The sequence below is a fragment of the Vipera berus genome (assembly GCF_964194415.1).
Source record: "Vipera berus genome assembly, chromosome: 2".
In the NCBI taxonomy this organism is placed as follows: Eukaryota; Metazoa; Chordata; class Lepidosauria; order Squamata; family Viperidae; genus Vipera; species Vipera berus.
Window position 1 is genome coordinate 205,241,958 of NC_138203.1, and position 13,896 is coordinate 205,255,853.

The following is a 13,896-nucleotide window of genomic DNA, read 5'->3' on the forward strand; positions in this document are numbered from 1 at the left end:
AGAGAGCCCATCTCATTTAGTTCTTAATAATCAAAGTCTCTGTATTTCTTTCTTTCTTTCTCTCTCTCCCCCCCAATATTGGCCTCATTAATGCCAGCCAAATCTGTTTAGCAATGCCAATCATCCTAGACCCATATCTGCAGCCCCAAAACTAGACAATCATGCTTGCAGCCAATGAAAATGCACTTCTTTATGCATGTTCCTATGGTTACACTGAAGAGATTGAGGAGTTGCAATACAAAGCTGGGCCTTTTCATCACGGTTTTCTTTTGTTCTTTCTTTCCTATCTGTTCTTTCTGAATCAACATGTGTCAAACATAAAAGAACGTCAAACCTCAAAAGTGGTAACTATCTATACCTCTTCTCCACCTCATTCCTGCTGTCAGAAAATCACTAGGTAAGTGGGCCAGATGGATGAGATGAAAGTAACCAGCTATGAAAATAACTGTGATAGAAATAGGTGAGGGGACAAATTGCATTGCATCCTAATGCTATTGCTAGGTATATAAAAGGTGGTTCAATTGGGGATCAATTCTAACACCGATTAGGGCAGTTCACCCCAATATTTAGATTTTGTATTTATATATTGGATGTTTGGTAGTTGATGTTATGTATGAAAAACCTGCCTCCAGAAGTTGTGAATGCTCCAACACTGGAAGTTTTTAAGAAGAGATTGGACAACCACTTGTCTGAAATGGTATAGGGTTTCCTGCTTGAGCAGGGGGTTGGACTAGAAGACCTCCAAGGTGCCTTCCAACTCTGTTGTTGTTGTTGTAAAACACCCAGAGTCTCACTGTCTGAGTTGAGCAGCCTTATATCTCTTGAAATACATAAATTAAAAAAATAGAAAACATTGCAATTACACAAGCTGGGCTAAAGAAAGATACAAGTTGAATATGATTAAGGCTGCTAGTCATAAGGATGGAGAAAAGCATTTAATTTAAGAGCCTTGGTGGAGCAGTGGGCTAATGCCTCCTTAAGTAACACCAGCTGCCTGCAATTAGTGCAGGTTCGCATCCCACCAGGCTCAAGGTTGACTCAGCCTTCCATCCTTCCGAGGTAGGTAAAATGAGGACCCAGATTGTTGGGGGCAATTAAGCTGACTTTGTAATAATGCCGCTTGGGGGGGGGGGGTGAAAGCCCTAATAAGCAGGCATATACATAGAATGAAGGCTACTGCTAAGCTTGTAAGCCGCCCTGAGTCTTCGGAGAAGGGCGGGATATAAATGGAATTAAAATAAATAAAATAAATAAAAATTAAGCACTTATGCCCAGTTCCTTACTGATATAAATCTGTGAAGGAATGTAGTCTGGATTCCCAGGTGGGAGGGGGTGCATTCTAGAGCAGAGTTCCCCAACTTTTCCAGCTTGGCAGCCCAGAAGAAAAGGGAGCAGCAGAGAAATGTGTGCACATGCAGCTCCACACACACATGTGCAAATGGGCACTCATACAATGGTGGTGCTAGCATGTGTGTGCATGTGCAAGTGGGCTGTGTACACCCATGGTGTGTAGGCTAATGTCTGCACATGCACAAATGGGCCATGCATGCCCATGGCATGTGTGCTTGTGCATGCAGGCCGCCGGTGCCCATATGAAGCTGGCGGCAGTGCTAGCGTCCCTGCGTATGCGCAAATGGGGCTACTAAGACCTGTGCGACGGTGAGTGGGGTGGGGCTTGCCAGCTATTCCCAGAACCCAGTGGCTAATAGGCCATGGCCCGGTACCAGGCCACAGACCATAGGCTGGGGACCCCTGTTCTAGAGGAGCAAGAGACAATTCACTACAGATAATTTATGTGAGAGAAAGAGGGTAAACACAGCTCCTCCCTAATAGTTCCGAGAGTACCGTATTTTTTGGACCATAAGACGCACTTTTTCCCCCAAAAGTGGGGGGGAAACGAGGGTGCGTCTTATGGTCCAAAGGTAATCCATATGGCCAGCCCCAACCTCCGCAAGTGGAAAGCAAGTGAGATTGCCAGGAGCACGAATCGGCACGTGCTGAGAAACGCCGATCTCACGCTCCTGCACTCTCCCTCGCTCGGAGGTGAGAGTGCAGGAGCACTCTCTTTCTCCCTTGCTACAAGAGAAAGCAGGCTGAAACGGAGTGAGGGAGATTGCCAGGAATGCGAATCGGCTGATCTTGCGCTGCTGCAATCTCCCTCGTTTCAGCTTGCTTTCTCTTGTAGCAAGGGAAGCTGAAACCGAGCGAGGGAGTTTGCAGGAGCGTGAGATCGGCCGATTCGCATTTCTGGCAATCTCCCTCATTCCGTTTCAGCTTGCTTTCTGCAAGAGAAAGCCGGGGTGCAGGGCCGCCTCCGCGGGTACTGCTCTAATGCAGAGAGGGAAGGACAAAGAGGGAGGGAAGGAAGGAAGGAAGGGACAATGGGAGAGGGAGGGAGAGAAAGAGAGAGAGAGAGAGAAAGAGAGGGAGAGAGAGAGAAGGAGAAAGATTTTTTTTTCTTGTTTGCCTGCTCTAAAAACTGGGTGCGTCTTATGGTCAGGTGCGTCTTATGGTCCGAAAAATACGGTAAACGCTTTATGAGGAGGTAGTTTGCTTTAATTTGGCAGGATTAATATCTACGTCTAGGTGAGGGACAGTAAAGAAATCTGCTTGGAAGAATCACAGTCTGTTTATGTTTTGGAACCTGACATAAAATAAGCTTATATATTGCTATAGAGAATCATGTAGTATAATGTGTACTAAGAGCAGAGTGATCCAGGCTGTGGTCCTTCTTTAGATATGAAAGTTAGATAATGACTTTGGCCAATCACTTTCTTTCAGCTCAAGGTAGCCCTCAGATGTCTTTTCTCAAGACTAATCATATTTAATTTCTTTTATCTATCTTGGTAAGATATGACTCCGTCTTTTGATCATCCTTACTACTCTTCTCTGCCTTCAAATGGACACAATATTCAAGTCAGATCTGACTTATCCAGTACAACTATTAATTTCTATGATGTGGAAACTACTTATATTGCAAATGAAGGTACCGTATATACTTGAGTATAAGCCGAATTTTTCAGCCCACTTTTTGGGCTGAAAAATTCCACTTCGGCTTATACTCCAGTCAACAAAAAAACTTACTGAGGACTTGTGCGCGGCCGAGGCTTTGGAGCTTCCGGGATCGCGCTCACCTCTCCCAAGCCACCGCCGTCCGGAGACCTGCCGAAGTTTGGGGAGGTTTGGGGAGGTGCGCGCGCACCTCCCCAAAAGTCCCCAAACGAAGCCGGGTCTCCGTTCCTCTGCGCCCTGCCTGCCTGCTTCTTTCCACAGCGGAAAGAAGCAGGCAGGCAGGGGGCGGAGGAACGGAGACCCGGCGACGTTTGGGGAGGTTTGGGCGCCTCTCCAAATATCCCCAAACGTCGCCGGGTCTCCGTTCCTCTGTGCCCTGCCTGCCTGCTTCTTTCCACAGCGGAAAGAAGCAGGCAGGCAGGGGGCGGAGGAACGGAGACCCGGCGACGTTTGGGGAGGTTTGGGCGCCTCTCCAAATATCCCCAAACGTCGCCGGGTCTCCGTTCCTCCGCCCCCTGCCTGCCTGCTTCTTTCCACAGCGGAAAGAAGCAGGCAGGCAGGGGGCGGAGGAACGGAGACCCGGCGACGTTTGGGGAGGTTTGGGCGCCTCTCCAAATATCCCCAAACGTCGCCGGGTCTCCGTTCCTCTGTGCCCTGCCTGCCTGCTTCTTTCCACAGCGGAAAGAAGCAGGCAGGCAGGGGGCGGAGGAACGGAGACCCGGCGACGTTTGGGGATATTTGGAGAGGCGCCCAAACCTCCCCAAACGTCGCCGGGTCTCCGTTCCTCTGTGCCCTGCCTGCCTGCTTCTTTCCACAGCGGAAAGAAGCAGGCAGGCAGGGGGCGGAGGAACGGAGACCCGGCGACGTTTGGGGAGGTTTGGGCGCCTCTCCAAATATCCCCAAACGTCGCCGGGTCTCCGTTCCTCTGTGCCCTGCCTGCCTGCTTCTTTCCACAGCGGAAAGAAGCAGGCAGGCAGGGGGCGGAGGAACGGAGACCCGGCGACGTTTGGGGAGGTTTGGGCGCCTCTCCAAATATCCCCAAACGTCGCCGGGTCTCCGTTCCTCTGTGCCCTGCCTGCCTGCTTCTTTCCACAGCGGAAAGAAGCAGGCAGGCAGGGGGCGGAGGAACGGAGACCCGGCGACGTTTGGGGAGGTTTGGGCGCCTCTCCAAATATCCTCAAACGTCGCCGGGTCTCCGTTCCTCTGTGCCCTGCCTGCCTGCTTCTTTCCACAGCGGAAAGAAGCAGGCAGGCAGGGGGCGGAGGAACGGAGACCCGGCGACGTTTGGGGAGGTTTGGGCGCCTCTCCAAATATCCCCAAACGTCGCCGGGTCTCCGTTCCTCTGTGCCCTGCCTGCCTGCTTCTTTCCACAGCGGAAAGAAGCAGGCAGGCAGGGGGCGGAGGAACGGAGACCCGGCGACGTTTGGGGAGGTTTGGGCGCCTCTCCAAATATCCCCAAACGTCGCCGGGTCTCCGTTCCTCTGTGCCCTGCCTGCCTGCTTCTTTCCACAGCAGAAAGAAGCAGGGAGGCAGGGGGCGGAGGAACGGAGACCCGGCGACGTTTGGGGAGGTTTGGGCGCCTCTCCAAATATCCCCAAACGTCGCCGGGTCTCCGTTCCTCTGTGCCCTGCCTGCCTGCTTCTTTCCAAAGCAGAAAGAAGCAGGGAGGCAGGGGGCGGAGGAACGGAGACCCTGTTGTGACTCAGGGCCAGCCTGTGGGTCCGACAGCCGGCTCCGATGTATCGGAGGACTCAGATGTGGGGGAGGAGGGAAACGAACCGGCTGATGATGATGATTTGGAGGCTTTGCAGAGCCCTCAGCCGGGGACCTCTTCTCAGCTGTGTGAGCCCGAGAGTGCGGAGGATGATGACCCACAGCTGGCCCTGTTCAAGGACGCCCGACGCAGGAGGCAGACGAGCAGGGACAAACAAAGAAAGACTATGGGACTCCTCGGGAGGAGGCACAGGGAGACCACGCCCTGAGCTCTCTATAAAAGAAGTGTTTGGGGAGGGGCTGGTTGCTGAAAGCAACTTTTTCCGCTTGAGAAGACAAGCTCTTGTGTTTTTGTTAACTGCGTAATTAAATCTTGGCAGAAGCCTTTTAGCCTTGGACGCTTTCCAGACTCTTCTTTTGATTAGGGGTGCGAGAAGAGGGCTGGTTCAGAACAGACCCGGCGACGTTTGGGGAGGTTTGGGCGCCTCTCCAAATATCCCCAAACGTCGCCGGGTCTCCGTTCCTCTGTGCCCTGCCTGCCTGCTTCTTTCCACAGCAGAAAGAAGCAGGGAGGCAGGGGGCGGAGGAACGGAGACCCGGCGACGTTTGGGGAGGTTTGGGCGCCTCTCCAAATATCCCCAAACGTCGCCGGGTCTCCGTTCCTCTGTGCCCTGCCTGCCTGCTTCTTTCCACAGCAGAAAGAAGCAGGGAGGCAGGGGGCGGAGGAACGGAGACCCGGCGACGTTTGGGGATATTTGGAGAGGCGCCCAAACCTCCCCAAACGTCGCCGGGTCTCCGTTCCTCCGCCCCCTGCCTCCCTGCTTCTTTCTGCTGTGGAAAGAAGCAGGCAGGCAGGGCACAGAGGAACGGAGACCCGGCGACGTTTGGGGATATTTGGAGAGGCGCCCAAACCTCCCCAAACGTCGCCGGGTCTCCGTTCCTCCGCCCCCTGCCTCCCTGCTTCTTTCTGCTGTGGAAAGAAGCAGGCAGGCAGGGCACAGAGGAACGGAGACCCGGCGACGTTTGGGGATATTTGGAGAGGCGCCCAAACCTCCCCAAACGTCGCCGGGTCTCCGTTCCTCCGCCCCCTGCCTCCCTGCTTCTTTCTGCTGTGGAAAGAAGCAGGCAGGCAGGGCACAGAGGAACGGAGACCCGGCGACGTTTGGGGATATTTTTTCCAGTTTTTGGGGGTGAAATTGGGGGTCTCGGCTTATACTCGAGTCGGCTTATACTCAAGTATATACGGTAAATATACATGCCCCAGGATCATATTGCAGGATCCAATGTGTCAGTCACTGGGACCAAAGATTTATTCTTCCAAGTTTTTGGGCTCGTTGCTGGAGCTTGTCATCAGGAAATTTCTGTCTCATATTCTGGAGAGGCAAAAAGTTCCCTGATGATGGGCTTCAGCATAAGCCCAAAAGCTTGGAAGAATAAACTTGGTCCCAGTGACTTTCTCAGATTGGAGCCTACTACTTATATTGTTGCAAGGGATGCAATTAGTTTTGGTGTACTCCAAATCAAATACCCACCATTTCCAAGTGACCATCCTTGATATAATGGACTGGATGCTGCCTGATTAAACCACTTCAGCTTCTACCGAGAGCTTGATGGTTACTGTAGCTGTTTATAGTTTAAACCGACAATTAACTACATGATACGGTTCTGACAATTGGTTTTGCAATTTTTGCAATTGTGGTGGTGGTATCAGTCCGTCAGTCATAGACAAGATGCACGTATGTGCCTATGCATCTATGTCTGTTTCCACTTTTCCCTATTCAAGTTCCACAATCAGGCTTTGTTATAGAACACTACAAATGAAAATGAAGGCTATGGCCTGATAGTAGAATTAAACATGAACGATCTGGCAAAAAGGAAAATAACTACTGCAGACTGAAAGAATGAAATCACTGGAGGGGAAAGGAATTTGAAACTAATTTATCTAAGCAGGAAGTGGCCCTAAAGCAGTATGCAACCCATCTATCTCCTTTGTTGTGCCCTATAGATCTCAGAAGTCAACTGCTTGTTTTGGCAATGAATACTGAGAAATGACGGCATGGTTTCACATTCCTGGCAGGGAAAAAAAACAAGAGTTCTGCTTTAAGTTCAGCACATCAAAAACCTAAAAAGAGCCTACATGCTAAACCTCAAAATGACACCCTGAAATCATAGCCCCGTCCATAAGATGCTTGTCCAACGTGTCAAGGTCCCTCCCACTTTTCTTTTTCATTGTGCAGAAATTTTAATTTCATTATTTCTATTACTTTGTGATACAAACAAGTTTACACCATCCAACCTGTAATAAACATACAGCTTTTTCAAGCTGGAAATTACATCTTTCTTTAAGGTTTTCATTTGGAATATAACAAATGTAAGATTCATTTTCTAGATTGTACTATTTTCCCTGCATATGTTCTAAATGCCTCTTTTTATAAAATGGTAGTGTCCGTGTTTTACTATTTTATTTTATTGGTTTATTTTCTTATGAATGCGATTATTCTATCGGAAAACAGAAAAGACCTTATTTCTGTTTTATTTTCCCCAAACAGCAAAATCAGATGAGGAATGTTTAAAATCAAAGGTCAAAGAATGAGTTCGCTAGGATCCAAAATCCCTTTGACCCAGCATTTTGCTTTTACAAGAAATCTGCATCGCCATTTGTGAAATTCTCCAGCCAGCGCAAACTTTTCAGTTGTCAGCAAGGATAGGGCAGTTGCCTTATTTATAGGCACCTGTCATAAAATACTTTTGGAAATAACATGAAAAGGTCCGACCATACCTATACAAATTGCTTGTTCAGAATAATATTATTAAATTTTGGAGTAGCATATAGGTAACGACACCCCATCATCGCCAACCACCACATCATCCATCCATCCACCCAGCACCCACCACCTCTTAGTTTATAAATTCCCAGCATTACCTGTGATCATCCTCACCTCATCACATGGAGCTATCCGGTGGATAATGTCTTTCAAACATCCAATCATCTTTTCTTCCTGAAAATCATAAGGAAAGGTTTCCGTCCATTCTGTTAATAACTGTAAAATCTTGGGCCCAAATTTTCTGATCCGTGCCTAAAATAGAGGTTAAGGAATGAAAGATGAAAAATTAAGGGAAGCATATCAACGGATTGAGAGAGAGAAGAGGACCTTAATTTAAAATTAAAGCATTTGCAGGATAACTGGAAAGCTTGCATATGTGTAATAAACCTAACATGGATGATAAATCTCCTTAGATTAGGTAGGGATGAGTGAATCATTCAACTTCCCATCTGGGTTAATTTTGTAGAAATTTATAATCACATTTTAGTTGATTTTTCCATTAATCTATTGGGTTTTAAAAAAAATAATCTACCTTTTTTATTTAAATCTGCATATATATTTTTGTGTTGGATTTAGCAAAAATGACATTTCTCAACCATTGCATCTTTGGCTATACCTAATATTTGTCCGTTCACACTGCACAGCTACCGGTTAGCCTGGAAAGGTTTATTGAATCCAACAACTCGCTGCTGTAAATCAATTTAGTATTTTTCCTAGCCTTTGTTTTTAATACATTTGTTTGTGATTATGCATGATGCCCTGTCACTTCCGAAATATTTTTAGGAGTCATTTCAGCAAGTTCCCTTTGAAACAGCACACATACCCATTACAGTAATAGAAACTAGATGAGAACAGAAATTTTCCTTGCTTTGGCCTCCAAATGAAAGGTACCCTTTAATCAAACAAAATTATATTGTATGTATTGAAGCTTCCTGCCTTTTCCGCAAAAACTGGTCAGTAGAGCTATTTTAGTATTTGGCCAAAATAGGTTTCGAGGAAATTATCACTGGACGTAATATAGCAGTTAAAAGACTTTTGAAAAGGTCAAGGAAATTGGGACCGTGCATTCTCTCTCCCGCTTTTGTCAAGGTGTCTATAAAATACAGCAGCCCTCAACTTACGACAATTGAGTCCCAAATTCAGGTTGCTAAGTGAGAAATTTGTCAAGTGAGTTTTGCCTCATTTTACAACTTTTCTTGCCACATTTGTTAAGTGAATCACTGCAGCTGTTAAATGAATCTGATTTCCCCATTGACGTAGCTTGTCAGAAGGTTGTAAAAGGTGTTCACATGACCCAGGACCTTGCAAAGGTCATAAATGTGAACCAGTTGTCAAGCATCCGAATGTAAATCACATGACCACAAGGATGTTGCAACGGTTGCAAATGTGAAAAATGATCATAAGTTACTTTTTCAGTGCCGTTGTAACTTTGAAGAGTCACTAAGTGAACTGTTGTAAGTTGAGGACTACCTGTATTGATAATCCAGGTCAGATGAAAGAAATTCCTTAGTATACAGAGCATAAGCATGGAAAAACTCCTATCATAGTGAAACACTTGTTTTTTACCATATACTCTGAACAAGGTAATTCAGCACATGCCCAAAAGCTGCAATGGGTCTTTACACCTTCCTTTGGAAAGCATCACTGCAAATCATGTACCCTGCAGTACACATTTAGATATTTTGCCACTGACTTTAACAGAAAAACAATTTAGCAACTAGTCTATTTTTGCATTTGTTATTATCCTGCTGCATCTTGCTTAGAAGAGAGCTGAATCTTCTTCCTCTCTTGGGGATCTCAGCTGCTGAAAATAAAATTTTCTACTGTCTGAATACAGCTGCTTGGTCTGCAACAATGCAGTCATTTTAGCTATTTATAGGTTTCATTTATTCTGTTCCAAGATTATATCTACAGATTTGTATGTCTGCTTAAGATAGAAGAAGTGGAGACTGTTAATAAATTAATAATAAAGATCAATAAAATAAGTTATCAATAAGTGATTCTTGAAGATCTGCTGTTAACATTTTTCTGAGGAATTTAACAATACAGCGAGTTTGTTGTTGTTAGCTGCGAAGTCGTGTCCGACTCATCGCAACCCTATGGAAAACGTTCCTCCAGGCCTTCCTGTCCTCTACCATCTTCTGAAGTCCATCTAAGCTCACGCCTACTGCTTCAGTAACTCCATCCAGCCACCTCATTCTCTGTCGTCCCCTTCTTCTATTGCCCTCAATCTTTCCCAGCATTAGGCTCTTCTCCAGTGAGTCCTTCCTTCTCATTAGGTGGCCAAAGTATTTGAGTTTTAGCTTCAGGATCTGGCCTTCTAAAGAGCAGTCAGGGTTGATCTCCTCTAGGACTGACCAGTTTGAACAGCGAGTTTAAATATGAACAGTTATTATAAGATTTGTAGGTTCAGTGTACAAGATTTACTACCACTCTTTATATCAATTCTTATTTTCAGGGACAGAACTGCCAAATGGGAATATACAATCTACCAACCCATTGCATGCAGCTTTATAAAGAAATGTTTCTGCTAACAAAGCACCCCTAACCATGAAATAGAATGGCAGGAGGAGAAATGTCTGTAACTATAAATTCAAAGAGCAGTTAAGTCCTCTGGTATTTCAAATACTGCTGTGTGGACCCACTTCTTTAGCTACATAATGGTGCCCTTTCTTGTAAGGCATGCATTTGTCTTTAAAATTCTGCAAGAGAGATTGCTACTTTTACAGCAGGAGGCAACACAGCAATTCCTCCCAATGTTTTACAAGCACCCCATTAGCTCTTGTAGAGATGCTCAGCATATGCAGAGAAATAATTTGGGATAGTTGCACTGTTTTTCAGAATGAGACAAGGGACAAGTACCGGTAGTCCTCTACTTACAAACACAATTAAGCCCAAAATTTCTAGGGCTAAGCAGGTGATTAAGTGAGATTTTATGTTTTATGATCTTTCCTGCCACAGATGTTAGTTAAGTGAATCATTGCAGTTGTTAAGTTAGTGTCATGGCTGTTATGTGAAAGTGCTAGAAGGGTATTTTAGTCAAAGAGACCAAGCAAATGGGACAATTTCAACATAAGCCTTCTGCACGCCATTAGAACCAGGCTGTACTTTTTTGGGGGAGCCTGAGGGCTGTACAGAGCAAGGTGACCAAGCAAAATCATCAGGACAGCACTACACAAGATTGGGGCAGGAATTTCTGCTTGTTTTCCCTGAGATTTGGGAAGCAGAATTTTGGGTTGAATTCGCTTTAAATATATTAAACCCACTTGAGGGCTTACATTATTATATTGTTTGTATTTCCATTATTAAAATGGCAAGAAACAGTGCAGTAATTTTCAGCAATTACAGTCAAGGGGGGCTCCAACAACTACAGGAAAAAAAAATAAAAGGATGCGTGTGGCTCTGGTTCTCCACATCTGTATCAGACAACTGCAGCCAAATCATTCCCAAATGCATTTATCTGGGCACCAGACAGAGAGCAGTACTTCCAAATATAGATGTATTAGCGTCTAACCGTCATGGGTACTGTTTGTGAGCAATTGTATCCTGCTCTGGGGAGCTGACAGTGACGGGTTACCTAAAAAAGGCCGGCTTTTAATCAAAACCTAAGACAAAAGTAGATAACAAGGGACACAGGAATACCAGCTCACGAAAGAGTATTATTATTATTATCTTATTCCCTGGCACCTGGGAAGATTGAAGGTTAGAAAAGGAAGAAAGAAGGATACATGAATTACAACTATTCTTACTACTTGGGAGTTTTGCTGTCAGGCGTGGAGGTCCTATTTAAACATGCCAAACCCTTAGGATTACCAAACTCTCCACGGGGACAAAGGGACATATGTAGCAAGGGAAATGAGAACAGGTACAATCGGAAGCTTTTTCCAAATGCACTGTAATAGCAATAGCACTTAGACTTATATACCGCTTCATAATGCTTTACAGCCCTCTCTAAGCATTTTATCGAGTCATCATATTGCCCTCAACAATCTGAGTCCTCATTTTACTGACCTGGGAAGATGGAAGTCTGAGTCAACCTTGAGACAGTCAGAATCTAACTCCTGGCAGCAAGCAATGAGTTAGCCTGCTGCGCTGCATTCTAACCACTGCGCCACCACAGCTCTTGTTATATTGTAATCCTGTTGTCACACTGTGAATGCTACCCTTACTCATCTTATCACCTGCAATCATCAAACATACCAACCTTATCCAGCACTGGGTCATCCAGTTGCTGCTGCTCAATGCACTTGTGACAAACACGGGACAGAAGTTCATGTGGTTCGATGAACAATCTTGAGCTCAGCAGGAATGTGAAGATATAGGCCTTCTGAGGAAAGGAAACAGGAACATTCATCTAACAACCACTGGCTAGACAACTAAATATGCAAAAATTCCTTCTCAAAGGCAGGAGGTCGTTCAGTGGTTTATTCTGAAACAGAATACGGCGGTTGCAATTTCAGTCTATCTGGACAGTATATAAACAGGGGACACTGTTGTTGGTGTATTTGGTGTGAATTTTTAAAACTAACTTTATTAGATTTTAAAATAAAGTAATAAGAACTAACAAGGATTAATAGTTAAGAAAAATTCTTATTATAGTTTTTGTTTTCTTTGTGCGACATTTTCCATTGCCTAGGGGCTTTTGGGATAGGAGCAGGATATAAGTACTATAAAATAAACATATAAACTGACAAGCAAATAAACGGCCATTAGATATAAATATTGAAAATGGATGGGCAAGATATCTACTTCTAAATACAGGAGTCCTTTAAGAGTGATAAATCATGCTATGTTCTGTATAGTATCTTTTCAGAAATTGGGATTATTGTTTTGGCTAATACATAGGAATAACATCAACTGTTGAAGTTTAGCTAGTTTACAACTTATTTGCTTTTGGTGGTGTTCCCACTGACACTGAGGACAATAACTATTTAAGATGTTCTCTAGTCAGAGATATTTTTACTAATTTTTCATTGTGAATTAGAATTCTGTGTCATAAAAACAAACAAAACCCCTACAGAATAGTGATGCTTGGGAAAGTGCATGCATATCAATTTATATTTCTGGTAAAAAGGTACAAATTTGACACAGAGGCAAGTGGAACAAAAAACATTACTGTACAGGTAGTCCATAACTTATGACCACAATTGAGCTAACATTTCTTTTGCTAAGTAAGACAGCTGCTAAATGAATTTTGCCCCATTTTATAACCTTTCTTGCCACAATTGTTATCTGAATCACTGCAGTTGTTAACACGATCAAGTGAATCTGGCGTCCCCACTGACTTTGCTTTTCAGAAGGTTGCAAAAGGTGATCACATGACTCCAGGATACAGCTTCCATCATAAATACATGCCAGTTTCCAAATGCCCAAATTTCGATCATGGGGATGTGGAAATGGTCGTAAGTGTGAAAAACGGTTATAAGTCATTTTTTCAGTGTGGTTGTAACTTTGAACGGTCACTATATGAATGGTTGTTAAGTCGAGGACTATCTGTATATTGTTGATTTGTCACCTGCATCAAAAGAAACTTTCCTAATTTAAAAACTGTTGACAGCTTTCAAAAAGTGACGGTCCAATTCATCAGAACAAATGGCAGCTCACAGTAACCAAATATTTACCTCAGGGTAGTAGTCAGCTGTAGGTATAAGGTGTTGAATTAAAGCATCAAGAGATGCTGAGGTAAGGTTCCCATCTTGAAAGATCAGTCCTCCTTCATCATCTTCTTTGGAAGGATGGAGGTGATGAGGGCTGAAGCCACAAGAAGTAAACATGCTGGCAGAGCTCAGTGTTTGGGGCATGCCTTTCTGGAACAAAAGAAGCACAGATAAAATCAGTCAAAGGTACACCCAAAAATTACATCAAAGCCTGGGAATGAATGAACAAATGACTGAATGAGCGAATGAATGAAAACACTTGCATTTGCGAAACTTCCTGGGACATACTTTCCCACCATCGATATCCCTGACCGTGTTTCTCTCCGTCTTAAGCTTCATTGCGGCCCTTTCATCCTGCCCTTCACATTTTATTGGAAAGGTTTTTTGTTGCTGTTGTTGGAAAAGATTCAACTATATTTGGAGTTAAGAAGTGCTGTCTTTTAATAACAGGATATTTTTATTCTTATAATAAACCTTGTAAGAAATGACAAGGGAAACATATTTTACTCTCCTGGTGATATAAAAGCTGTGAATATTTTTGAATAAACCAATCTGCTCTCTCACACACACACTGCCCCAGGCACAATGGGTTATCTTGTAAGGTTAGTGTAATGCACAACCACCATCCTACTGGTTCTCCAGGATATAGAGTAACAAGGACATGGACCAACATGCATTGCTATATCACT

The 13,896-nt window shown here is 44.6% G+C and overlaps 1 protein-coding gene across 1 annotated transcript in view; it reads right to left on the reverse strand.

Moving 5' to 3' along the window:
* The window catches only part of RASGEF1C (RasGEF domain family member 1C), a gene marked incomplete at both ends in the record, with an annotated part of 57,281 nt that extends 43,930 nt beyond the window's left edge, over window positions 1-13,351 (reverse strand). Inside the window, 3 exons of the mRNA XM_081321707.1 lie at window positions 7,665-7,802; window positions 11,755-11,877; window positions 13,172-13,351. Coding sequence (XP_081177833.1) covers window positions 7,665-7,802; window positions 11,755-11,877; window positions 13,172-13,351 — 441 coding nt within the window. The remainder of the gene's footprint in view (window positions 1-7,664; window positions 7,803-11,754; window positions 11,878-13,171) is intronic.
* Between the last annotated feature and the right edge of the window lie 545 nt (window positions 13,352-13,896).